This window comes from Poecile atricapillus, chromosome 33 (genome assembly GCF_030490865.1).
Source record: "Poecile atricapillus isolate bPoeAtr1 chromosome 33, bPoeAtr1.hap1, whole genome shotgun sequence".
NCBI classification, from domain to species: Eukaryota; Metazoa; Chordata; class Aves; order Passeriformes; family Paridae; genus Poecile; species Poecile atricapillus.
The window spans coordinates 2,210,913-2,236,204 of NC_081281.1; the positions used below are offsets into that span (position 1 = coordinate 2,210,913).

Consider the following 25,292-nt stretch of genomic DNA (forward strand, 5'->3'; position numbering starts at 1 on the left):
TGGGGGGTACCAGGAAGATGGGGGGCGGAATTGATGGGGGGAGGCTGGGAAGATGCGAGAGGGGAATGGGATGAAGGGGACAGGAGAGAATGGGGGGAGAACAGAATGAGGTGGGAGGGGGACACCGAGAAGACGGAGGGGGAGACACAGGGGTCTCCAGGGAGGTGGGGTGATGGGGCTGGGTGGGGATGGACGGGGGGGGACAAAGGGGGGTCAGGGGCCCTGCAGGGAGCACAAGGAAGGTTTAGAAGGAGGGGGGAAGTGGCAGAGCCCTGGATACCTTGGGGATGCTGGGCGACCCCAACAGGAGCCAGAGCTGCTCTCACGCCTCTTTATTCCCCCCCGCCCATCCTTTCACCCCTGACCCGCGGGATCCCAGGGGGTCCCGGGGGTTCCTAGAGCAGCGTGGCCAGCTCCAAGCGCTCGGAGCAGCACCCGCGGGCACCCACCCGCTGCCGCCGCTGCTGGGCCCCCTCCCTGCGGCGCCGCGCCCCCGGCCCCTCGGGGCGGGGGGTCTGGCCGCGCTCCGGGGGACCCCCTGTCCCCAGCGCCTCCGCCGACACCGAGCTCACCGGGGCCGAGCCGGGCTCTGCGGGGAGAGAGGCAGCGTCCGGCCCCGCCGCGGCACCCGCCGGGCCGGCCACGGGGCCCTGGGCACGGGGGTGGGGGGCGCGGGGGGGCCGCACTCACTGTGCCGCTGCAGGTCCCGCAGGGCGATGGAGGAGCCGGGCCGGGCCGGGACCGCGCCCCGGTAAAGCTGCAGCGCCTCCAGGAGCTCCGACTCCAGCGCAAACTCCGCGTCCCACTCGTAGTTCTCGTCCACCGAGGTGTTTCTCCTGCGGGGAGGGGGCGAGGGGCAGGGCCCGAGGGCGTGAGACCCCGGGGATGGGCTTCAGGGGAGATCCCAAAAAGTGAGACCCCGGGGATGGGTGTGCGACCCTGGGGATGGGTGTGAGACCCTGGGGATGGGTGTGAGACCCTGGGGATGGGTATGGGATCCTGGGGATGGATACGAGAGCCCCGGGATGGAGGTCAGGACAGACCCTGAGGTGTCAGATCCCAGGGATGGCCATGAGACCACAAGGATGAATGCCAGGAGAGACCCCCCCAAGCCACAAATCCCCTTGGATGGGTGTCAGGGGCCGATCCCAAGGCGTCAGATCCCAGGGATGAGCATCAGGGGCACCACCCCGAGGGATGTGGGGACAGTGGGGAGCTGGCAGGGATGCTGGGGGACAACTGGAGTGGTCTCTCGGGACAGTGCGGGGGTGTCCCCAGGGCTCTGCAGGGCTGGCAGGCAGCTGGGAGGTGGCTCCGTGCCAGGACACCCCATCCCAGCTGGGTGGGACAGGCCCGGAGCTGTTCCAGCACGCTCCAGGAGCTCATCCCAGCGCCCTGCCCATGGCTCACCTCTTCCCGGCGCCAGCATCCGTCCTGCCCCGTCCCTCCTCTGCTGCCGAGCCCCCACTGTGCCAGCTGCCCCCGTCCCCGAAGGGGGTGCCCAGGAAGGTGCCCCCCAAGGACGGTGCCAGCGAGGGGGGCCGCAGGAAGGAGCCGCTGCCCCGGCCGCTGCTCTGGCTGGTCAGGCTGCCCCGCGGGAGCTTCTCCGGGGGCGCAGCGTCCGGCGGCCGCCCCGGGAGCTCAGTCCGGAGATGGGGCACCGGCTGCGGGGGAGCCCCGGGGCTGGGGGAGCGGGGCCGGGAGGGGGAGCCGGGCAGCGAGGCCTTGGCGGGGCCCACGGGCAGCCGGGGGGGCTCAAGGAACGCGGCGGTGGCGGCGGGGGAGGTGGCGTTGGCACTTGTGTCAATGCAGTCCGGGCACAGCGTCCGCCCCGTGCTCGGGGGGCTGGCGGGGGGCTCCGGCCGGGCGCCGGCACCGGGGGGCTCCGCCGGCTCCTCCGGGGGGGGCCAGTCGCCGTCCACACACATCTCCTTGAAGAAGGGCAGGCTGAGGTACTGGAGGATGCCGCTGATGGCCGGGGGGCCAGGGGACACCGGGGGGGCGGTAACCGGCGGGGGGGAGCCCTGGCGGGGCGGCGAGTCCCAGGGGGGGCCGTGGCGGGGCCCGGGGGGCTCCTGGGCGGCGCTGTAAGGCAGGGTGGCGGCGGCGGAGGCCACGGGGCTGACATCGGTGATGCTCAACGCCACGGCCTCGTCCACGGGGCTGCTGCTGCCGTAGCCGAAGTAGCGGCCGTGGCGGTGGCTGGAGGCCCGGGCGCCCCGGCGGGGCTGCCCCGCGGGCTGGGGGCGCAGCGAGACCCCCCTGTGCCACACGGGCTCTTCCTCCTCTTCCTCATCCTCATCCTCCTCGGCGGGCAGCTGGTGGTAGGGCTCCAGGGGGGCCCGCGGAGGGTCCGGCTCCGGCCGCGGGTCGGTCTCCACCACGAAGCGCCCGTCGGGGCCGCGGCAGATGCGCTCCAGCGGGACGTGCTCCCGGCTCTCGTAGGCGGGGTAGCGGGAGCCGGCGATGCTCAGCCCCAGGCTGGTGCCGGCTTTCTCACCCCACAGCAGCGTCCGGTGCAGGCTCCGGCACGGTGACGGCTGCAGCTTCAGCTTCACCGTGCTGTCGGGGCTACCAGGGCCACGAGCATTGCTGCAAGGGAGAGGCGGCAGCTGCAGCACCCCCCGTGCTCCCGGGCCCTCACAGCCCTGCTCCTGCGCTTCCCGATCCTTTCTCCAGCCAAAAGTGCCCGGAGGGAGCAGGCGGGGAGAGCCCCGGCCCCAGCACCCTGCTCCTAACACCCTTGGCTGGTGGCAGCAGGGGGTGGCTGTCCCCAGGCTGTCCCTGTGCCCCCAGCCGGTGGCAGAGGGATGATGAGGAGTGCGGTGGGATGGGGGGAGAGGGACAGGGATGGGAACATGGCATGGCCAGGAGTAGGACAGGGACAGGGATGGAGGGGAGCATGGCATGGCGAGAGTGGGAGAGGGAGGGGAGTGTGGCACGGCCCAGAGTGGGATGAGGGGATGTGGGGGAGTGGAAGCCAGAGGAGTGACACGGCAGGAGTGGGACAGGGAGGGAATGGGATGTGGGGGAGCACGGCATGGCAGCACAGGGAGGGAACGTGGCATGGTGGGAGACGCACAGGAAGGGAGTGGGATGGAGGGAACACGGCGATGACACGGCAGGACAGGGAGAGAGAGCGTGGCAATGGCGTGGCGCGACTTACTGTGGAGGTGGAAGCTTCTTGCTGGGGGAGAAGACGAGTGGTGGATCTGGAAGGCCATGAGAACACAGGGGGATCACACGGCGAGCAACTCAAAACGTGATGAGGAGGAGACGGCGGCACCCACTCGGTCCCCACCCAGGTTGGCCCATGTCCTGTCCCCATGTCCTGTCCCCATGTCCTGTCCCCATGTCCTGTCCCCGTGTCCTGTCCCCGTGTCCCGTCCCCGTGCCCGTACCTTGGCGGCGCTTGCGGACGCGCGCGGCGCGGCGCCGGTTCATGATGCAGGCGGCCATGGTGCTGAAGATGACGGCCACGCTGAGGAAGCAGATCCCCCCGATGACCCCCGCCAGCACCGGCTGTGGCAGCAGCTCCGGCAGCTGCGTGCGGGACGGGTACACCTCCATCCCTGCCGCACACAGGGCACCCCGTCAGGCAGGCACAGCCCCCCTCGTGTCACCACGTGTCACCACGTGTCACCAGCAGCACAGGGACACAGCAGAACCTCAGCTCTTGCCCCACCAGGGCTGCTCTGCCCTTGGTGGGACCATGGAGAGGGGATGCTCTGGTCTGTGAGGCTGAAGCCAAGGCAGATCTGTTGCCCCAGCTTTAGCCTTGGGGGTCCTGCTCTGACCCCAGTTTAGCAGCAGGGACACGGGGGTGGGAGCAGCATGAAGAGGCTTCTCCTTTGGGAATTTGGATGCTTTGCACCCCTGGGTTCTGTCCCCAGCCTTACCTGCCGTGGAGACGTTCACTGTGTTGCTGGGGTCGCTGATGTAGCTGCCAGCAAAGGCCACCAGTCGGAACTCATAGAAGGCGTCCTGGGGGACACAGGGCCGTGAACCACGCAGCCACAGTGGCCACCAAACCCTAACCCACCCCAACACCCGATCAGAGCTCACCTTGATGAGCCCTGGCACCAGCACCTGGGTGTCAGTGCCGGGGATGGAGCGCTCCAGCACCTCCCAGCCGCCCTTGTCCTGCCGCAGCTCCAGCGCGTACCCGCTCAGGGCCACCGAGGTGCGGGCAGGGGGGTCCCAGCGCAGCAGAACCCCCCTCATGGTCTCGTTGGCCGTCAGAGCCCGGGGTGGGGACAGGAAGACGTGCACGGTCATGGCCGGCGGCTCCGGAGGCACTGTGGTCACTGGGAAGCCTGAGGAGACAGCGGAGACCGGCACGAGGTGGGAACAGGAACCTCCAGAGTGCTTGGGGGTACCGGGGGTGTTTTGGGGAGCTCCCCTTACCCCTGGGCACGGAGGTGACGATCTGGCTGAAGGGGCCACTGCCCAGTTTGTTCTGGGCCAGGACGCTGAACTGGTAACTGGTGTCTGGCTGCAGGTTCTCCACCAGAAGGTGCTGAGCCCCCGCCGGCACCGACAGCGACACCCAGTCGTGGTGAGCCCGCGGCGGGTACCTCGCCCTGGGGACAGCAGGGACCCGTCAGCACGGAGCTGAGGGTCCTTTGGGGGGACACAGCGAGGGTGGGCACTCACAGCGGGGTGTACCAGACGCTGAACCTCTGGAAGTAGCCTCCATCGAAGCCTGGCTCCCAGGAGATGTTGGCTGCCAGCAGCAGTGGGAGCACGGAGACGTTGGTGACGGCGTGGGGACTGGTACCTGATGGGCAGCAGTGTCACATTGAGGGGCTTGACCACCCCTTCCAGCACAGGGTGGGGTTTGCATTGCCCACCCCGGGACCATCCCAGCCCACCAGTGACGGGCAGCTCACCCAGTACGTGGACAGAGGTGGCAGCGGTGACACTGGCCACCTGGTTGGTGGCCGTGCATTCCCAGACTCCGTGCTGCTCCTTGCTGAGGGGGTGGAGGATGAGGCTGCTGTTCCTGTCCACCTGGGCACTGCTCTTCCCCACGCTGCCCACCTGTGGGGCACGGACACGCTGACAGGGGGCCACCACCAAGCCACCCCCGTGCAGGGCCAGGACTGTGACACCACCACCCTGGGGATGAGAGGACTTGAAAAGGGGGACCCACCACCCTGGGGCTGGGCTTTGCCACGTTTTTAGAGCAAAGCAAAGTGACCTGAGGCCCTTCAGGAACCATGTGATGAGACCCCACTTTGGGATGGGGTGCAGCATTGGTGGGGACAGGGACACAGCCTCAGGAGTGATGTAGGGACAAGGACACCACCCCAAAAATGATGCCCTAGAGGCCAAAAGTGATCTCCATCACTGGGGGGGCTCAGCTGGCCCCCCACAGCAGCAGCCCCTACCTTCACCCAGGTGATGCTGGGTGGGGGATCCCCGTGAGCCGTGCAGGGGATCACCAGCTCCCGGCCCACCTCCTGGAAATATTCCTCCTTGGGCCGCACCGTGAAGGCGGGAGGGTCCTGCAAGGCAGAGGGACAGTTTGGGGGGTTTGTCAGGGGGTGCAGAGCCAGGAGGGGACCCCGAGGGGCTCCTCACCTTCAGCAGGACGCGCGTGGGCCGGGACTCGCCGGCGGTGCCGTAGCTGTTGTAGGGTGTGCAGCGGTACAGCCCCAGCGCGTCGTCGTTCCCCGTGGCGATGACGATGGAGCCGTCGGGCCGCACGGACCAGCCAGGGAGCTGGGAGAGGGGAATTGGGTGAGGAGGAAGAGGGATTTGGGACGTTGGGAAGGGTGGTGAGGGTGGGAGCGGCCGTACCTTGTCCAGCTCCAGCGGGCGCCCGTCCCTCGTCCAGGTGACGGAGAGCAGGGGGGGGTTGGCCCTGGAGGGGCAGCGGATCACGCCCCTCATGCCCTTGGGCAGGTGGGTCTCCGGGAGCATGGTGGTCACCTGTGCTGGGTCTGTGGGGACACACGGGGCTGGGGTCCCCATGGGGCACCCCTGTTCCCACCACAGCCCCCACAGCAGGGACCCCTACGGCCTGGGGTGCAGGAGTGGGGGTCTTACAGAGCACTGTGACGAAGGCTGAGGCAGAAGGAGGCTTCCAGAGCCCGTTGCTGGGGGTGCAGGTGTATTTGCCAGCGTCATCCGGGGTCGTTCGCTGCAGCAGGAGGCTCCCGTCCACCAGGACACGGACTCGAGCCTGGAGGTGGCTGGGAAGGGACAGGACAGCGGTGAGTGGCACAGCTGGGACCATCCCTGCTGCCCTGGGGTGATGGATTTGTCCCCACCACACACCCAGGCTGTCCCTGGCACTTGGGGCCAGGTTTGGGGGGCAGAGCAGCCCCGGTGCCATCCCCGTTCCTGCCTTACCTGAGGTGGAAGACGTTGCTGCTGCCCTGGAACCAGGTGTAGGTGAGGTTCCCTGGGTATGCCTCAGCCTGGCACGCCAGAAAGGCATCTTGGGAGATGTTGACAGTGACGTTCTGGGGTGGCACCACAATAATGGGCGGCCCTGGGGGTGCCAGGCAGAGGGGCAATGAGGGCTGGGGACAGGGGACAGCCCCAGCTGCTCCCAAAACCGACCATGCCACGGCTCCCTCTGTGTCCCCAGCCCATGGGGCAGGGCTGGGGGATCACCTGTCCTTACCCTGCACGAGCACACGGGTGGTGTGGGTGACAGTGCCCTCCTTGCTGGACGCGTGGCACGTGTAGGTGCCGGCGCTGGCGCGTTCCACGGCGGCGATGCTCAGCGTCCCGTTCCTCACCTGCAACAGCCACCAAGGGACAGCAACGTGTCCCGTCAACGGGGTGGTGGCAGCAGGCAGGTGCCACCACAGCAGGGATGGGCACTTGCTCTACGAGACCCCAGCTGCACCCCACAGAGTGGTTTGTCACCCTCACCTGCACCGTGTCCCCGCTCTGGACAGGCAGGTCACTCTTCTTCCAGGTGACAACAGGCTGGGGGTTGCCGACAGCCCTGCAGGTGAGGCTCAGTGCAGCCTGGTCCCGCACCTCTACGAACGCAGGGGGGGTCTCCAGGAAGGTGGGGGGTGCTGGAAGGTAAATCCAGATCCAAACCTTCACCCCCAAACCTGGCTCGACTCAGTGTGGAATCCCATTGTTCCCACAGCCCTGGGACGTGTGGGCAGAGCAGGTGAGGGTGGGAAGGGCCGGTACCGTTGACGGTGAGGTGGATCCAGGTGCCGTTCTGGAAGTCGGCGTCGGTGCTGTGCCGGTCGAGGAAGAGCACCCGGCACTCGTACCAGCCCTGGTCCTCGGCACGCAGCAGGTCCAGGCGCAGTGAGGCACCTTCCTCCAGCCGCACACGACCTGCGAGTCCGGCAGCGGCTCAGGGACAGCCACGTCCCCGGGTCACCCCATCGCGGGGCCACCCCCACCCCGGGTCACCCCATCCCCGGGTCACCCCATCCCCGGGTCACCCCATCCCCGGGTCACCCCATCCCCGGGTCACCCTCTCCCCGGGCCATCCCCTCCTCTGGTCACCCCTCTCCCCGGGTCACCCCCTCCCGGGGACCACCCCCTCCCCAGGGCGTCCGCCCACGCTGGCACCACGGGGGCCTGGGAAGGGCGGTGCCATAGGTTGGTCACAGCGACAATCGGCACTACACACATGGGTGACACGGACAGGAGGTGGCAGTGGCTCTGTCACCCGCCCCCGCGCAGTGTGGCCTCGGCAGGGTCCCGCAGCACGGCGGGTCCGGGCGCTTCGAGCATCGCTCCGAGCGGCCGGGCAGGACCGGTCCCAGCTCCCCTCCCTGCACACCCCTTCCCCCGACCCCTTTTCACTCTTCCCAAAGACTCTTCCCCCACGGCTCCCTCCCTCTGGCAGCCCCCCCGGCGCTCTCACCCTTAGGAGCCCCGCTAAGCCCCGGCACCCCCTCACCGGCCCCGCTCCCCGCGGCACGGGGGGGTCACGGTGAACCCCCGCCCGCCTCACAGGAACGAGCTCTGCAGCTCCCCGGGGGGGACACGGCGCCCGGGGCTCCCCCAGGCCGTGGGGTCCGCACCCCGCTCCAGCCCCACGGCCTCTTTGATGAGGAGAGGGATAAGGGCCGAAGCGAGAGCGGGCGCAGCCCGTTAATCCCCCGGGCTATTATCAGAGCCATAATCGGCTCAGGGAGCAGCGGGCAATTGGCTCAGCCCAGGCCGGGGTGCGCGGCCAGCGGCCCCCGACGAACGCGCCGGCACCCCCTGTCTCGGGCACCCCCTGTCTCGGGTACCCCCTGTCCAGGGCACCCCCTGTCCTGTCCCGGGCACCCCCTGTCCTGTCCCGGGCACCCCCTGCCCAGGGCACCCCCTGTCTCGGGTACCCCCTGTCCCCGGCACCCCCTGTCCAGGGCACCCAATGCCCGGGCAACCCCTGTCCCAGGGCATCCCCTGTCCCAGGGCACCCCCTGTCCCGGGCACCCCGTGTCTCGGGCACCCCCTGTCTCGGGCACCCCCTGTCCCAGGGCACCCCCTGTCCCGGGACACCTCCTGCCCGAGGCACCCCCTGTCCCGGGTACCCCCTGTCCGGGGCACCCCCATCCCGGGGACCGCCATCCCGGGCACCCTCTGCCCGGGGCACCCCCTGCCCCCAGACATCCACCGTGCTAAGCATCCCCTTCGCCAGGCACCCCCTGCCCGGAGCACCCCCTTCCCTGGGCATCCATCCCCCCGGCACCCCCTGGCCCGGCCCTCCCACCCCGGCCACCCCCGGGCCATGCCAGGTGAGCCGGGACACCACGGCAGGGACACAGTCCCGGCACCGGGAGCCCCACAGCAGCCCACGATGCTCTATCAGCATCCCCGGACCAGCAGCTTCCCGAGGGGACCCCAAGGCAGGAGTTTTGGGGAACCCCGCTGCCGGCTGTGGCCGGTGTCACAGACTGTCCCCACGCACTGCCCGGTGTCACAGACTGTCCCCACGCTCTGCCCGGTGTCACAGACTGTCCCCACTCTCTGCCCGGTGTCACAGACTGTCCCCACGCACTGCCCGGTGTCACAGACTGTCCCCACGCTCTGCCCGGTGTCACAGACTGTCCCCACGCTCTGCCCGGTGTCACAGACTGTCCCCACGCACTGCCCGAGGCACCCGAGCCCTGGCTGGCACCGCACGGGCGCCGCCGGCAGCGGGATTGCGATTCCGTGTCCCGCCGGATTCCGTGTCCCGCCAGACAAGCCCGGCAAGGAGGAGGAGGAGGAGGAGGAGGAGCGGCAGGAGCCGGGCAGGCGGGTTTGGGCACCGAGATCCACCCTGAGCCCTGCGAACCCCACGTGCAAACCTTCCCACAGCGCCCAGAGCTGTCTCCCACCCCTCTGCCTTCACCCTACAACTCTGAGATGAGGGATCCTCCAGCCCGCACCCCAGCCCTGGCTCCCACGCCGGGTCCTGGGAAGTGGGACAGCTCTGGGGAGCTCTGGGAAGCTCTGGGAAGCTCTGGAGAGCCCTGGGAAGCTCTGGGAAGCTCTGGGAAGCCCTGGGAAGCTCTGGGGAAGCTCTGGGAAGCGCTGGGAAGCCCTGGGAAAGCTCTGGGAAGCGCTGGGAAGCTCTGGAGAGCTCTGGGAAGCTCTGGAGAGCTCTGGGAAGCCCTGGGAAGCTCTGGGAAGCTCTGGGGAAGCTCTGGGAAGCTCTGGAGAGCTCTGGAGAGCTCTGGAGAGCTCTGGGAAGCTCTGGGAAGCTCTGGAGAGCTCTGGGGAAGCTCTGGGAAGCTCTGGCAAACTCTGGGAAGCTCTGGAGAGCTCTGGGGAGCTCTGGGAAGCCCTGGGAAGCTCTGGGAAGCTCTGGGAAGCCCTGGGAAGCCCTGGGAAGCCCTGGGAAGCTCTGGGGAAGCTCTGGGAAGCTCTGGGAAGCTCTGGGAAGCTCTGGGAAGCTCTGGAGAGCTCTGGGGAAGCTCTGGGGAAGCCCTGGGAAGATCTGGGAAGCTCTGGGGAAGCTCTGGGAAGCTCTGGGAAGCTCTGGAGAGCTCTGGGGAAGCTCTGGGAAGCTCTGGGAAGCTCTGGAGAGCTCTGGGGAAGCTCTGGGAAGCTCTGGGAAGTCCGGCCCCGCCAGCAGCTGCCAGCCCCCAGCCCCAGGCGCGGCGGGAGCAGCCGGCTCCCGAACAAAGGTCCCTTTGGAAGGGATCAGAGTGGCCTGGGGACGCCCCTCAGCCTCCCCTTAATCCCCCTGTGCCGGCCCCAGCCCCCTCCTCCTCCTCCTCCTCCACCACCCTGCAAAAACAAAACCCTGTGGCCCAGCATCCCCCCGCGCCTGGCAACCGACATTCAGCGGGACACAAAAGGGGCTGCAGCCCCCGCCACGCGGACAGAGCCGGGGAGGGGGGACCTGAGCCAGGCCAGAGACCACCGACCCCGTTCTAGGGCAGGGGACAGCGGCCCATGACACCGTGGGTGGTGCTGGCACCCAGGGGAGAGCCGACCCCGTCCCCCCCAGCGCTGTCACAGAGGCAGCCGCAGCCCACCCTGGGACAGCCCAGATCTCCCCAGGAGGGGCACTGGTGACAGCAGCGTCCCCGCTGGGTGACACCTGATCTGATCCACCAGGGAAGCGCCGGACAGAGGGGGCTGGCGTCGCCCTGCACCCACCGCCCCATCCCTTCCCGGCCGATGGAAAACAAGCCGCGCCCGCTGCCATGGCGACAGCCGCCAGCCCCCCCTGCCCACCCACCTCGCCCTCATTCCAGCCACCAGCCCCTTCCCCCAGCCCTGATCCCAATCTGCTGCCGCAGCCCCCGGGGCCGAGCTGGCGGCGGGGGCAGGAGGACACTGCCAGCCCCTTCCTGGGTAACCGGAGCCGCGGCAGCCCCGGGGCCCCTCGGAGCTCAGGTAACCGGAGCCCAGCCCGGGCCTCCCGGGAGAGCAGGTGCCAGGTCCTGCCCGGGGGGTTCCTTGTCACCGCTGCTCCCCCTGAGTTAACTCGGAGCTGCTGAAAGCGTTCCCGGGTGTCTCCCAAAATCCGCGCCCTCTCGTTCGGCCAAGGAAGGGGCAGCGGGAGAGTGGATGTCCCAGCCGAGGTGATTTTTAGGCAGGGGACAATTTTGGCAGCAGGGTTTGGGTCGTGATCCGGGCATGATCCGGCCCCCCAGGGAATGGTCGGAGCACGGATTTCGGTGCGTGGCTGGCACAGAACGTCGGGGTTGAGCTCAGCTCAAATCACCCACGGGCTGCTGGCCCTCCCTATCCCCAGGGGACACTCCTGTGGCCTTCCCCTCCCTGCTCGCAGGGATCCTCTCGCTGGGATTCCTCTGGCTCTGCCACCGCTCACTTTAAATACCCGCTAAAGCAGCGAATATCCCCCTCCCACGCCCAGCCCGTCCCCGGCCCAGCTTTGCTCCAATTAGCAGCTCCCCCGAAATCCCCTCCCCAGCCTCAACCTTCAGGCGACCCGCACGGGCCGGGGCAGCGCCCGCAGCCCTGGCACGGGGCACCCCGGTGGCACCGGCCCGGGGTGACACGGCCCGGGCAGAGCCGGGAGCTCGGCCGTTCCATCCTGCGGGAGATGCCCCGGCAGCCAGAGCCCACGGGGGTGGGCTGGGGGGGCTTCTCCCACCTTTTACCCCGTGGGGATCCCTCCTGCTGCCGGGCTGGGCAGGGATCTGCCAGCTGGGGATCCCCATCCCTCCTGCCAGCCCTGGGGATGGGGATCGGGACTCACCTGCTGCAGGGACCTCCCTGGTCCCTCACCGTCCCTTCCCGAGACCCCTGAAAGAGCCCCCCAATTCCCCGGCAGTGGGGTTAAGGTGGTTCAACAGCAGCAGCACCCGGTAGGACCCAACCGCAGCGACTGGAGACACAGGACACCCCACGGGGGACCCCGGGACCCCCCGCCCGCCCCATCCCCGCGACTCACCCGCGTACTCGGGGTCCACGCGGGGCGAGTAGAGCCCGAACTTGATGAAGATGGGGAGGACGAAGCCGAAGCGGACCCACTCGATCACGTAGAGCGGCGGGCGCGCCTCGTGTGCCGCCAGGAGCCCGCAGCCCAGCACCGCGCTGCCCCCGACGCGCCCCACCACGGCCCGGGGCTCGCTCCGGCCGCTGCCTGCGGGACCGGCACCGGCACCGGTGAGACGGGACACGCCGGGAGGAACCGGGATAGGGACGGGACACACCGGGACCCTTCCCCTGCCCTCGGAACACCCCGCCCCCGCCTTCCCGGTACCCGGCACTAGGCGGACCGGCCCCGCCGGGATACACCGGGACCATTTCCCCACCCTCGAGCCCCGCGGCCCGGCACCGACCAGACCGGCCCCGCCGCCCCCCCCGCCCCCGCTCCCCGGGGCGGCCCCTCACCCCCCGGCTCCGGCGAGCAGGCTGAGGACGGCGGCGCGCAGCCACCACCGCATAGCCCAGGCCCCCCCTGCGGCGGCTCCCGCGGCGTCACCGGGGCCCACGGACCGGCGGGCTCTGCCGGGCAGCCCCGGGGGCACCGGCCCCGGGCGGGGGGCGCGGGGGGCTCCGCGTCCCGCCGTTCCTCATGCCCGGCCGGCCGCTCTCGGCTCTTCCCGGCTGCGCTCGGCTCTTCCCGGCTGCGCTCGGCTCTTTCCGGCTCGGTTCGGGTCCGTCCGGGTCCGCTCGGCTCCGGCCGCCGCCGCCGGGCGGCCGCAAACAAACCCGCGATGGCGGGAGGGGCCGCCCCGGCCACGCCCCCCGCCGGCCGTTGCCGCGGCGACAGCCAATCAGAAGCCGCCGCTGGGCGCGTCCTGAAGCGGCCAATGGCGGAGCGAGGCAGAGGGGAGCGAGGGATGCTGGGAAATGTAGTACCCGGGGATGGGGGGAATGCGGGGTGACACGAAGGGTGACACGAAGGGTGACACGAAGGGATACAGGGGGGAAAGCGAGGGGGACATGGGGAGACACAGGGGGGATCACGGGTGGAACCGGGGGAGGCATGGGGGGCTACGGGAGGGACACCTAGAGGGAGGACACGAGTGGGACACATGGGTGGGATAGACACGGGACATGGGGCGGGACATGGGGGGGACACGGGGTGGGGACCGGAGAGGACACGTGAATGAAAAACACAGGTGGGACACACGAAGGGGACACATGGGTGGGATATAGGGACACAATGGTGGGACTGAGGGAAGCTGAGGCGGGGACACAGGGGTGGGACTGGAAGGGATGAGGGGTCATGAATAGGACGCAGGGATCACACACGGGTGGGACACATGAGTGGGACATGGATGGGACACACGGGTGGGACATGGATGGGACACACGGGTGGGATATGGATGGGACACACAGGTGGGACATGGACGGGACACATGGGTGGGACATGGATGGGACACATGGGTGGGACATGGACAGGACACATGAGTGGGACATGGACGGGACACATGGGTGGGACATGGATGGGACACACGAGTGGGACATGGATGGGACACACGGGTGGGACATGGACAGGACACATGAGTGGGACATGGATGGGACACACGGGTGGGACATGGATGGGACACACGGGTGGGACATGGACAGGACACGTGGATGGGCGTTGCTATAGTTTGGGTGTTTGATTCCCCCATGGGACACAGGGACGGGTGGGTGGCACTGGGAGCTGTGACAAGAAAGCCCAGCCCCATGTCCCCTCTGTCCCCTCTGTCCCCTCTGTGTGTCCCAGGCCCTCTGTGCCAGCACTTGGCGCTCGCCCTTCCCCATCCCAGCTCCCGCTCTCTAATCCCATCCTAAATGTGTCCCCACACAGGGACAGCCACCGGTGCCGTGTCCCCATCCCGTGAGCTGAGCCGGAGCTGGGCCGCTGGCCAGGCTGGGGGGACAGGAGGGGACACAGGGGACGGGGGGACATCCTGGTGCTGTTCCCAGCACAGAACTGGGATCAAGGGCTGAGCAAACCCCACACGAGTGACACCGGTGCAGCCACATGGGAGCCCTGGCAGCGGTGCTGGGGCGATGCACCCCCAGCCCAGCCCCCATTGAAGGGGGTGGGGGGTCCACAGAGCCCCCCCCGGCCCAGCCTGGCCCCCTGAGCCCGGGGGACTCTGAGGACAGCGCGGAGTCAGCGGAGTTAAGGGCAATAATTCTGCCATAAGCAGCTTTCAGCCGCTCTGGCCCATGTGCTCCCGTGAGCTTAGGCTGGACGCCGCTGTCCGGCACTGCCACCACGGCCACAGTGTCCCCACCGTGGCCACAGTGTCCCCACAGTGTCCCCACAGTGTCCCCACCACGTCCCCATTGTCCCCGTGCCAGCCCCCACGCAGGGCTGGGCACCCCAACCTGGCTGCACCCCAGGCACGCTCCCCACCCACGGCCCCGCTGTGTCACCACCTGGGGGACACGGGTGTCCCCAAAATGCCACCACGGGGCACAGCGTGCACCATGTGCTGCCCCGGAGTTTTGCAGTGACCCCACACCCCGTGGTGAGTCCCCTTCCCAATTCTGGTCACCTCTGGGCAGGGCACAGCTGGATTGTCACCACCGTGCCCAGTGTCACCACCCCAGTGTCACCACCCCGGTGTCACCACCCCGGTGCCTTATCCCCCAGGGGGGATGGTGACACTGTGGCGTCCCAAAGGAACTTTTGGGGACCCTGGAGCTGCTGGTTGAGACGCTGGCCCCAGTTGTGCCCGGGGGCGCTCCCAGCCATGCGTCACCCGCCCGGAAATGGGGACGGTGACACTGCTTCCAACCAGGATTTAAATGCCACCAAGGTTAGGAGCAGCTGAGAAGAGATTTCCAGGATTGGATTTTTGGATGGAGATGCCTCAATTCCGGCTAAGCTACACTTTAAGCATCAACGTCCCGGGTCGGCCCCCGGGCACTGACACAGTTGTCACCCTCCACGTGGCATCAGGGCGCTGGCATCTGGGTGACAGCTCTGGGGTGCTCTGTGGGGCTGAAATGAGGCTGCTCTCAGTCCCTGAGGGACCCCAGAGCCAGGACCCTGAGACACCCCAGAACTGGGACACCAAGGGATCCCAGAACTACAACCCTGAGAGACCCCAGATGTGTGATCCTGGAACCACGACCCTGAGGGACCCCTGAGACAGGATGCAGAGCTGGGACCCCAAAGCCAGGATCCAGAGCCAGGAGCTGGGAACTCAAGGTACCCCAGGATCCCAAACAACCCCAGAACTGGGACCCTGAATGACCCCAAAGTCAGGGCCCTGAGGGAGCTCAAAGCCAGGATCCAGAACCCTGAGGAACCCCAAACCCAGGACCCCAAAGCCATCACCCCAAGGGACCCCATAACCAGGACCCCAAATCCCAGGATGCAGCTGCCAACCAAGCCGGGTCTGGGGGTGCCCAGCAGAGCCATGGCTGGGCATCCCCTCAGTGTGTACCCCAAAATCAGACCTGGAGAGGAGCCACAGGCCAGTCCTTTAATGCAGGAGGGGACAGACAAGGCTGGGAACGCCCGATTCTTCAGGATGCCCAATTCCATGGATCCCATCCATGTGCTCAGGTCTCCTCCCCAGTGCTGTGGAGGGGGGGTGAGTTAGGGGAGGGGACCCCCACGGTGACAGGGGACCCTGGGGAGGGTGGCACCTACCTCAGGCACTGGCAGAAGTGGATTACAGCCCGCTCCTGCTCCGCAGTCTCGATGGAGCCGGGCCGCAGGCGCCGGATCTCGCGGATGGCGTCACCACCGGCCAGGTGCTGCTCCTTGCACAGGTAACAGGCCAGCAGGGTGCCTGTCCGGCCGTGGCCCAGCATGCAGTGAACTGCCACAGCCTGGGGACAGGGACACGGAGGGTGGGTGGCACTGCCAGACCCCCCCATGCTCCCCGTGGCCCTCCCTGGGTGACAGGCGATGCCAGCTTTGGCACTGCCTTCATGGAACCTCTCCCTGCTGTCCCCTCTCCAAGTGTCAACCCCCAGGGTGCAGCCCCTGAGATGTCACACCCACCAGGTGTCACAAGCCTGCCACAGGTGTCCCCTCCAGGGAGTTGTGTCCTCCCCCCAAGGTATGTCCCTCATTAAGGTGCCATTCCCCCAAGATGTCATCTCCCCCCTCCAAAGTGTCCCCCACCACCAAGGTGCCATCCCTCCAAACGTCCCTCCTCAAGGTGTCCCTCCCCAAGGAACTCCCCCCGCTGAGGTATTGTCCCCTCAAGGTGTCACCCTGCTGAGGTCTCCCCCCACCAAGGTGTCCCCCACCCTCAAGGTGTCCCCCACCCTCAAGGTGTCTCCCCTCTGTCATCTCCCCCCAGGTATCCTCAAGGTGTTCACCAGACGTGTTTCCTTCCCTGGTGTCTCTTCCCCCAGGCATCCCCCTGGATTCCCCCCAGTGTCACCACCCCAGTCTCCCCCAGCTGTCCCCCAGGTATCCCCCAATTCCCCCCCAGTGTCACCACCCCAGTCTCCCCCCGTTGTCCCCCAGGTATCCCCCTGGATTCCCCCCAGTGTCACCACCCCAGTCTCCCCCAGCTGTCCCCCAGGTATCCCCCAATTCCCCCCCAGTGTCACCACCCCAGTCTCCCCCCGTTGTCCCCCAGGTATCCCCCTGGATTCCCCCCAGTGTCACCACCCCAGTCTCCCCCAGTTGTCCCCCAGGTATCCCCCAATTCCTCCCCAGTGTCACCACCCCAGTCTCCCCAGCTGTCCCCCAGGTATCCCCCAATTCCCCCCCCAGGTATCCCTGGCCTTACCTCCCCGCGGCCATTGGCCTCCTCCACGATCTGCAGGAAGCTCTGGATCTGCTGGGGGCTCGGGGGAGTGAAGTCGGGCACACGGAGCCGGTGGAGCTGGATTTGGGGGCAGCAGCCGTGGTGTGGTGGGGCGTGCTCGGTCAGGGACACGAGGTGCCGCACGCCGTGATCCCGCAGGTAGCGGTAGTGCCCCGGTTCCCGCGGCATCGCCAGCCCTGCCAGCCGGCCCTCCACCACCCACGAGAAGTTGGGGGGCTCGGATGCCCCCATGGCCTGTGGGGACAGGGGACACTGCTGATCTGGGGACCCCCCCTGGGCCAGAGCCATGGATCCCCTCGGATCCCCCGGGTCAGGACCCACAGGAGCCGCAAGTCACGGTGCCCTGGATCCCCCATCTCGGGATCGCCAGGACCCGCAGGAAAGACCCCTTGGGATGCCCTGGCCAGCCCCCTTGGAGCCCCCATTTCAGATCCCCAGGACCCCCAGGTCAGGCCCCCATGCCTCCCAGTACCACCCCCAGAGAACAGGGGTCAGGACCCCCAGGACTCACAGTTCAAATTCCCTGGGGTCTCCTGGCCAGGACCCCCAAGTTAGAGCCCCCAGGTCAGGACCTCCAGGACCCCCAATATATCACCCCCAGGAGAACATAGCCAGGCCCCCAAATCAAGTCCCCAGAGACCCCCAATTCAGGTTCCCCAACACCAGCCCCTGGAGAACATGGCCAAACCCCCATCCTGGCCCCTGGGACCCCCAGCTCAGATCCCCAGACCCTCCAACACCATCCCTCTGGAGAACCCGGCTCTCCTCCAGGAGCCCACAAAACCCCCCGGCCAGGACCCTTGGGACCCCCAAATAAAGCCCCCAGACCCCCAGCTCACACTCTGCCCATCAGGACGCCTGGCCCCCCAAAACCAACCCCCTGGAGAACCTGGCCAGATCCCCAGGACCCCCAGGTCAAGACCCTGAGACTCCCCAGCTCAGACCCCCCATGACCCCCAAAACCTCACCCTGAAGAACGTGGCCAGGGTAGCCCAAACTCCCCTGAGCCCCCTGCCAGGATTCCTGGGACTCCCAAATAAAGCCCCCAGACCCCAAATTCAGACCCATCAACTGAGACCCCCCCTCATGTCAGGACCCCAAGCCACCCCAGATTCACCTCCCCAGGAGAGTTTAACCGGGTCCCCCAATCCAAATCCCCCCACCTCATCATCCCCCGGGACCCCCGCTCATCCCCGGGACCCCCCTTCACCTCCGGGACCCCCGCTCATCCCCCGGGACCCCCGTTCACCCCCCGGGACCCCCCGTTCACCCCCGGGACCCCCGTTCACCCCGGGACCCCCGCTCATCCTCCGGGACCCCCGTTCACCCCCCGTTCACCCCCAGGACCCCCGCTCTCCCCCGTTCACCCCCCGTTCACCCCCGGGACCCCCGTTCAGCCCCCGTTCACCCCCGGGCCCGTGTGGCCGCCCAGCTCGGGTCCCTCCGGTCCCCACAGGCCGCAGCCCCGGCCCCGAGCCCCGCTGGGCCCCGGCCCCGCTCCGCTCCCTCCGCCCCGGCCCCGCCGCTCCCCGCGGGGCCCCGGTGTCCCCCCGGCCCCGCTGTCCCCCCGGCCCCGCCGTACCGGGGAGGCTCCACAGGGCGGAGCGAGAGGGGGCCGGGCCGGGGCGGAGCGGGGCCGGGGCGGAGCGGGGCCGGGCCGGGGCGGAGCGGGGCCGGGGCGGAGCGGGGCCGGGGCGGAGCGGGGCCGGGGCCGGGGTGGAGCGGGGCCGGAGAGGGCCCGGAGAGGCCGCAGCGAGCGACGGAGGCGGGACCGGGGGTGACACGGGGAGAATGGGGACACGGGGGACCGGGCGGGTGTCGGGGGACAAGGGGGGGACAGGGGGGACAAGGGGAGGATAAGGGGGGGGACAAGGGGGGGGACAAGGGGGGGGGACAGGGGGGACAAAGGGGGACAAGGGGGGGACAAGGGGGGGGACAAGGGAGGGACAAGGGGGGGACAAGGGGAGGACAAGGGGGGGGACAAGGGGGAGACAAGGGGGGGACAAGGGGGGGACAAGGGGGGACAAGGGGGGGACAAGGGAAGGACAAGGGGAGGACAAGGGGGGGACAAGGGGGGACAAGGGGGGGACAAGGGGGGACAAGGGGGGGACAAGGGGGGGACAAGGGGGGGACAAGGGGGGGACAAGGGGGGACAAGGGGGGGACAAGGGGGGGACAAGGGGGGGACAAGGGGGGACAAGGGGGGGACAAGGGGAGGACAAGGGGGGGACAAGGGGGGACAAGGGAGGGACAAGGGGAGGACAAAGGGGGGACAAGGGGGGGACAAGGGGAGGACAAGGCGGGGACAAGGGGGCTCAGGGGGGACGGGCTGCCCGCGGCTGCGGGGCTGAACCTCCGGGACAGGGGCTGAGCCCCCCGGGGTTGTGGGGCTGAATCCCCGGGACAGCGAGCTGAGCCTCCTGGGGCTGAAACCCCGGGACACGGGACTGTGGGACACGGGCTGAACCCCCGGGACAGCGAGCTGAACCCCCCGGGAGAGGGGGCTTCAGGACTGGGGGCTGGACCCCCCGGGACAGGGGGCTGAGCCCGCCGGGGCTGAATCCCCCAGGACAGGGGGCTGCGGGACCCCGGGGCAGCGGGGCTTAGCCCCCGGACAGGGGCTGAACCCCCCGAGAGAGCGAGATGAACCCCCAGGACAGGGGGCTGAGCCCCTCGGGGCTGCGGGGCTGAACCTCTGGGACAGGGACTGAACCTTCTGGGCTGAAACCCCCGGGACAGGAGCAGTGGAACACGGGCTGAACCCCCGGGACAGGCGCTGAGCCCCCCGGAACAGGGGCTGAACCCCCCGAGAGAGCGAGCTGAATCCCCAGGGCTGTGGGGCTGAACCCCAGGGACAGGGGGCTGAACCCCCCGGGAATGGGGGCTGATTCCCCGGGACAGGGGGCTGCAGGACCCCGGGGCTGTGGGGCTGATCCCCCGGGACAGGGGGCTGAACCCCCCGGGAATGGGGGCTGATTCCCCGAGACAGGGGGCTGCAGTACCCCGGGGCTGTGGGGCTGAACCCCCCGGGACAGGGGGCTGCAGGACCCTGGGGCTGTGGGGCTGATCCCCCGGGACAGGGGGCTGTGGGACCCCGGGGCTGTGGGGCTGAACCCCCCGGGACAGGGGGCTGTGGGACCCCGGGGCTGTGGGGCTGAACCTCTGGGACAGGGGGCTGAACCCCCCGGGAATGGGGGCTGCAGGACCCCAGGGCTGTGGGGCTGATCCCCCGGGAATGGGGGCTGCAGGACCCCAGGGCTGTGGGGCTGAACCCCCCGGGACAGGGGGCTGCGGGACCCCGGGGCTGTGGGGCTGATCCCCCGGGACGGGGGGCTGTGGGACCCCGGGGTTGTGGGACTGACCCCTCGGGGATATGGATTGCAGGACAGGGCTGAAGCCCCCGGGGTTCTGGGGCTGACCCCCAGGGGCTCCAGGACATGGGAATGAACCTCCCCAAGCTTGGGGACAGCAGGCTCTCCCAGGGCTGCCCCCCAACAGTCCTGGCCCCCTGGCTTCTGCTCCAAGCCAGTCCTACCGTGCCTGGGGGCTACCAAGGGTGCACATACCACCCCAGGACTGCCCTGTCCCCAGCTCAGCCCCATGTCCCCAGGGCAGAGCTGGGAGCCCTTCCCCCTGTCCCCCCTCACCCTGGGGAGCTTCTGAGCCTGGATCCATCACCTGAGGCCCACAGTGAGCCCACTCCCCTGCCCCAAAGATCACCAGCACCCTAAAAACCCATTTCTCCATTTATGTGATGTTGGGGGAGGGGGTTACACAGCAGGGATCGGGGGCACACCCCACAGCCTCAGGGCTTCAGGTACACATCACCCACGATCTTGTAGGGGAAGTCGCTCCAGCCGAAGATGGGGGTTTGGGTGGGTTTGTTGTGCATGGCCCACAGCACCTCCGAGCTGGAGATCCCCGTGTCCCACATGTACACGGATGAAATCTCCCCCACAAAGGACTGCTTGGCTTCAAAGCCCCCCCCGAAGCTGTCCTGGTCCTGCCCCAGCAGGATGGACGCTGGCACTCCCACCGTGTAGCCCTTCTGCAGCCCCTTCCTCGGCCAGGGCTTCCCGTTGAACCAGAATCCCACGATGCCGGTGGAGGATTCCCAGCTGACACAAACGTGCTCGCTCTCCCCGAGGCTTACGGGCACCGTGAAGAACAAGAGCTTGTTCCCCACGGCGAGCTCGTACTGGCCGGGTTTGGGCTTGAAGAGGAGGATCTCGTTGCTCTGTTTTTCGGTGGCGTAGGAGAAGAGGCTGTAGGGCCGTGTGAGGTCGGTGAAGGACCTCAGGCACACGGTGAAGTTGTTCAGGGGCTGCTCCAGCTTTGCTGTCACCTTCACGTGGGCGGTTTGGGACTCTTGGGGGAACACGAACACCTTTTGCTGCAGGTCTGGGAGAGGTGACACAGAGGTGGCTGCTCCTGCCACTGCCGGAGGTGACCTCCAGCATCAACCCCCGGGGCAGGTGCCACCAGCACTGGCTGTGGCCCGGGGTGACGTGGGGTGCTGAGGACAAGCCGTGGGGAGCCCCTGCCCCCAGCTGTCCCCTCGGTGCCATCCCTACCATTTATCCACAGGGTGTAGGTGGCCACGGCCGTGCCCTGGGGGCTGCTGGCTGTGCAGGTGTAGGTGCCCAGGTGGGTGTCGTTGAAGGAGGGGAGGAACAGGACGCTCTGGGGGCCTTTCTGCAGGGGAACTGGGCTTTCTTCCTTCTCCCACAGGAACTCCTGGGGGCTGCAGCGGGTCGGGGTCACTCGGGGGGAGCAGACCTGGCATGGCAGGGAGGGAGGGAGGGAGGAGCGCCTTACCCGGGATCTCCGGTGACTTCACAGATCAGCATCAGCTGGTGGTTCACGGTGGGTGCTGCCGGCTGTGTCCAGATCTGGGCCCTCTTTGTTTCTGCAGCACCCAGAACTCAGCCGGGGCCGGGGGTCTCCCTGTCTGTGGGACCCCCTGTCCCTGCTGCCCCTGCTGTCCCCCCATTTCGGTCCTTGGGGTGCCCCCTTGGGCTCTCGCTGTGCTGCCACCGTGTCCCCTCCTCCCAGCCTTGCCGAGACCCCTGTTCCCTGCACGGCCACCCCGCGATGAGCTCTGGGTGCCCCTTTTATGGCCCAGCTGCTGTGGGTCCCCCTGCACCCCTTTGTGCTCCCCCTTGCAGAGCTCGGGGTGCCCCTTTCACTGCACGGTCGCTGTGGGGTCCCCCCACCCGCACCCATTTGGAGCACTCAGGGTGCCCCACTGTCCCCACAAACCCCCCGCATGTCCCCGCGCCCCCCTCTGCGCCCCCCTTGCCCCACGTCCCTCGGGTGGCTCCCGGTGTCCCCTCGCCGCTACCTGCGGTGCCCAAGAGCGCAGCGAGGATGAGGAGGCAGAGCCAGAACCGCCCCATGGCACCGCTGAACCCGGCCACTGTCACCACCGTGGGAAGGGGGGACCTCGGAGCCACCCGGAGCTGCTCAGAGGCTGCTCAGAGGACCCCCAAGGGTGACGGTGACTCTCGTGGTGACAGTGACCTTCGTCCCCAAGCCGCAGGGCTGTTGGGCAATGAGCCCGGGGATGGTGCGTGACCGCGGGGATGGTGCGTGACCGCGGGGACAGGCTTTGGGGACAGTTCCCCTGTCGCCAAGGGAGGGGCTTTTCCCATTCCTGCCTCCATGTGGGGCTGGGCAGCGCTGGATCCGTGTCCTGCCCGGGCAGGGGCGGCCGTGGGGCAGCTCGGGGGGCGTGGGAGGGGGGATGGTGGCACTCAGGGGGACCCTGTCCCCAGCAGTGGGGGGCTGTAGAGGTGAAGGGGTGCTGGGTGATGGGAGATGGGTGCGAGTGATGGGAGTGAGGATGGAACAGGGGGGCACCGAGGCCACCCCCGCCCCAGACCCCGCAGCCCTCAGGCCCCCAGCGCCTCCCGGAGCCGGGGTTTCACCACCACATCTCCCTTCACCTCGTAGCTGAGGCTCTTCCAGGCCAGCAGGGCGGGCGGCAGGCGCAGGGACAGGAAAGCTGCGCGCATCTTGTCCGGGGACAGCGCCGTGTCCCACAGGTAGACATCGGTCAGCTCCCCCGAGAAGGAGTTGTAGAGGTCGAAGCCGCCCCCGAAGCTGTCCTGCTCCTGCCCCAGCAGGATTGCGGCCGTGGCCCCCACGGTGTAGCCCCTCTGCAGCCCCTTCCTCGGCCAGGGCTTCCCGTTGAGCCAGAACTCGGCGATGCCGGTGGAGGATTCCCAGCTGGCACAGACGTGCTCCCAGTCCCTGCCACCCTCGGGGACGCGGAAGGTGACGAATTTTCCCCCCACGTAGAAGCGGTACTCCTCGGGTTTGGGCTTGAAGAGCAGGATCTCGTTGTCCTGGGCTTTGGTGGCGTAGGAGAAGAGGCTGTGGGGCCGGCTGAGGTCGGTGTAGGAGCGCAGGCACACGGTGAAGTTGTGCAGGGGCTGCTCCAGCCGAGCTCGCAGCACCACGTAGGCGTCGCTGGGATCCTTCCGGAACACGAACACCTTTCGGTAAAGGTCTGGGGACAACAGAGGGGACGCGGTGGGATGCTGGGGTGTCCCACAGCTCTCTCTGACTGTCCCCCAGCCTTCCGCTGTCCCCCCCGGGGTGACTCCCTGCTCCGGCGTCCTCCAGCCCCGCTGACCGAGAGTGATCCCAGAGCTGCTGCCGCGTCCCCCTGGACCTGCCCTTCCCCGTGCTGGCTCCTGTCCCCCCAGCCCGGTGTCCCCCGTACCTTCCTGGGCCACGATCCCCGCGAGCCCGGCCAGGACGAGCAGCCAGAGCTGCAGGTGGCCCATGGTCGGTGCTGGAGCCGGGCGGGAGCGGCGCTGCAGCCGGGTTTATGTACCCGGGGATGGGAGGGGACTGCCGGGGGGGATGTGTCCCCCGGTGCCATCCCCAGCAGCCTGGCGTGCCCGGGAGGGGCGATTTCATGCCCAGGGTGGGTGATTTCAAGGCTAGGAGGGGTGATTTCATGGCTAGGAGGGCTGATTTCACACCATCACAAGATCTTGGGTCACCCGCCTGCACGGGGCTCCCCTTGGAGCTGGACCCTGGGCGTGTCCCCCCCACCGGGGGACAGGGACACCCCAGCCCTGTGCCCCATCCTGGGGACAGGGACACCCCAGCCCTGTGCCCCATCCTGGGGACAGGGACACCCCAGCCATGTGCCCCCCACCCTGGGGACAGGGACACCCCTGCCATGTCCCCCCCACCCTGGGGACAGGGACACCCAAGCTCTGTGTCCCATCCTGGGGACAGGGACACCCCTGCCATGTCCCCCCCACCCTGGGGACAGGGACACCCAAGCTCTGTGTCCCATCCTGGGGACAGGGACACCCCTGCCATGTCCCCCCCACCCTGGGGACAGGGACATCCCAGCCCTGTGCCCACCCAGGGGACAGGGACACCCCTGCCATGTCCCCCCCACCCTGGGGACAGGGACACCCAAGCTCTGTGTCCCATCCTGGGGACAGGGACACCCCAGCTCTGTGCCCACCCTGGGGACAGGGACACCCCTGCCATGTCCCCCCCACCCTGGGGACAGGGACACCCCAGCCATGTCCCCATCCTGGGGACAGGGACACCCAAGCTCTGTGTCCCATCCTGGGGACAGGGACACCCCAGCCCTGTGCCCACCCAGGGGACAGGGACACCCCAGCCATGTGCCCACCCTGGGGACAGGGACACCCCTGCCATGTGCCCACCCTGGGGACAGGGACACCCTGTGCCCACCCGGGTGATGGGGTGGGGACACCCCCAACACTCCTTCCCCAGGGGTCCCTGCTCTGGGCAAGCCCCCGTGGGAGGGACCTGGTTTGATTTGGGATCATCCGAAGGGTGCAGGGAAAGGTGTCCCTGGTGCCCCTGCCCTGACCCACAGCTCTGGGGCTCTGCTGTCCCTGTCCTGCCTGAGGGGACAGAGATGGTGGCCGAGTGTCCTGGCGTGGTCTGGGGGTCCCAGGGGCACAGGCAGGTGGGAAGGGGGAAGATTTTCGTGCCTCAGATGATTGGTGCCGAGCTGAGGGGCCGGAATCCGGGCTGGGGGTGTCGAGTCCCTGCAGGGGTTTGATGGATCCGCAGTTTTGGGGGCGATGTGGGTTCATTCCCCAGCGCTCAGTCCCGCAGTTCAGCGGGGATGAGCCCCCAGGTCCTACAGGGACCCCCACTCGTGTGCCCGTGTCACACCCCGTGACCGCACGCGCCCGTCCCTCGTGGGCTCTGGCTACAAATGACCCCACTGGCCCCTGCCAGGCTGCACAGCTTCCTGAGGAACTTTTCCTGCCAATTTGGAGGCACGAGGAGCACACGCCCTCCATTTCCCTTCCCGCTGGGCCCCCCCATCATCTCCCAGTCCCGTCCAGTCCATTAACTGGGCTGGACGAGCGCCTCTGGCCGTTGTGTTTTATTGTGTGTAATTCCCATTGGATTCTCTTGGCTCGTCAGGACGGATGGAAAAAATCCCATCACTTCCGAAATTTCCCCCTGGACTCGGGGGGGAGCTGGGGTTGAGATTTGGGGATCCCCCAGAAGCCTGGGGTGACCCCCCCCGAGCAGTCTGAGGCACCCCCAGGGCTTTCTGTGTTGGGCATTTGGGGGGGGTCTGACCCCAAAGAGGGGGCTGGGACCCCAAGGGAGGGGACAGAGGGTGGAGGGTGAG

The 25,292-nt window shown here is 68.3% G+C and overlaps 4 protein-coding genes across 9 annotated transcripts; all 4 read right to left on the reverse strand.

The window, feature by feature from the left end:
- Positions 1-283: 283 nt before the first annotated feature.
- IGSF9 (immunoglobulin superfamily member 9) lies at positions 284-15,400 on the reverse strand. 2 transcript variants are annotated; one of them, XM_058860376.1, is made up of 20 exons: positions 15,304-15,400; positions 11,840-12,031; positions 7,168-7,320; positions 6,892-7,043; positions 6,638-6,755; positions 6,361-6,502; positions 6,055-6,200; positions 5,806-5,948; positions 5,587-5,727; positions 5,394-5,510; positions 4,893-5,043; positions 4,657-4,780; positions 4,408-4,583; positions 4,066-4,316; positions 3,900-3,984; positions 3,402-3,572; positions 3,167-3,212; positions 1,411-2,592; positions 691-836; positions 284-589 (listed from the first exon to the last, which is right to left on the reverse strand). In XM_058860376.1, exons 1-20 carry the CDS (start codon positions 15,398-15,400, stop codon positions 396-398), a joined length of 3,927 nt encoding a protein of 1,308 aa, XP_058716359.1. In that variant the 3' UTR covers positions 284-395. The 2 variants fall into 2 exon arrangements, with proteins under 2 accessions (XP_058716359.1, XP_058716360.1); XM_058860377.1 differs by lacking the exon at positions 15,304-15,400 and adding an exon at positions 12,283-12,715 and having other exon boundaries at positions 285-589; positions 11,840-12,030.
- Positions 15,316-18,308, reverse strand: DUSP23 (dual specificity phosphatase 23). Of its 4 annotated transcripts, none has more exons than XM_058860442.1 (4): positions 18,220-18,308; positions 16,599-16,871; positions 15,500-15,681; positions 15,316-15,427 (listed from the first exon to the last, which is right to left on the reverse strand). In XM_058860442.1, the coding sequence occupies exons 2-4, from the start codon at positions 16,866-16,868 to the stop codon at positions 15,409-15,411; spliced, it is 471 nt and encodes a 156-aa protein (XP_058716425.1). In that variant the 5' UTR covers positions 16,869-16,871; positions 18,220-18,308; the 3' UTR covers positions 15,316-15,408. The 4 variants fall into 4 exon arrangements, with proteins under 4 accessions (XP_058716425.1, XP_058716423.1, XP_058716424.1 ...); XM_058860440.1 differs by lacking the exon at positions 18,220-18,308 and adding an exon at positions 17,606-17,757; XM_058860441.1 differs by lacking the exon at positions 18,220-18,308 and adding an exon at positions 17,149-17,312.
- A 2,062-nt stretch (positions 18,309-20,370) lies between these two features.
- On the reverse strand, positions 20,371-22,120 carry LOC131590389 (mucosal pentraxin-like). Of its 2 annotated transcripts, none has more exons than XM_058860427.1 (4): positions 21,981-22,120; positions 21,455-21,545; positions 21,211-21,380; positions 20,371-21,004 (listed from the first exon to the last, which is right to left on the reverse strand). In XM_058860427.1, the coding sequence occupies exons 1-4, from the start codon at positions 22,033-22,035 to the stop codon at positions 20,442-20,444; spliced, it is 879 nt and encodes a 292-aa protein (XP_058716410.1). In that variant the 5' UTR covers positions 22,036-22,120; the 3' UTR covers positions 20,371-20,441. The 2 variants fall into 2 exon arrangements, with proteins under 2 accessions (XP_058716410.1, XP_058716409.1); XM_058860426.1 differs by having other exon boundaries at positions 20,371-21,037.
- Positions 21,981-23,454, reverse strand: LOC131590395 (serum amyloid P-component-like). The gene is made up of 2 exons (XM_058860434.1): positions 23,367-23,454; positions 21,981-23,150 (listed from the first exon to the last, which is right to left on the reverse strand). Exons 1-2 carry the CDS (start codon positions 23,428-23,430, stop codon positions 22,531-22,533), a joined length of 684 nt encoding a protein of 227 aa, XP_058716417.1. The 5' UTR covers positions 23,431-23,454; the 3' UTR covers positions 21,981-22,530.
- Between the last annotated feature and the right edge of the window lie 1,838 nt (positions 23,455-25,292).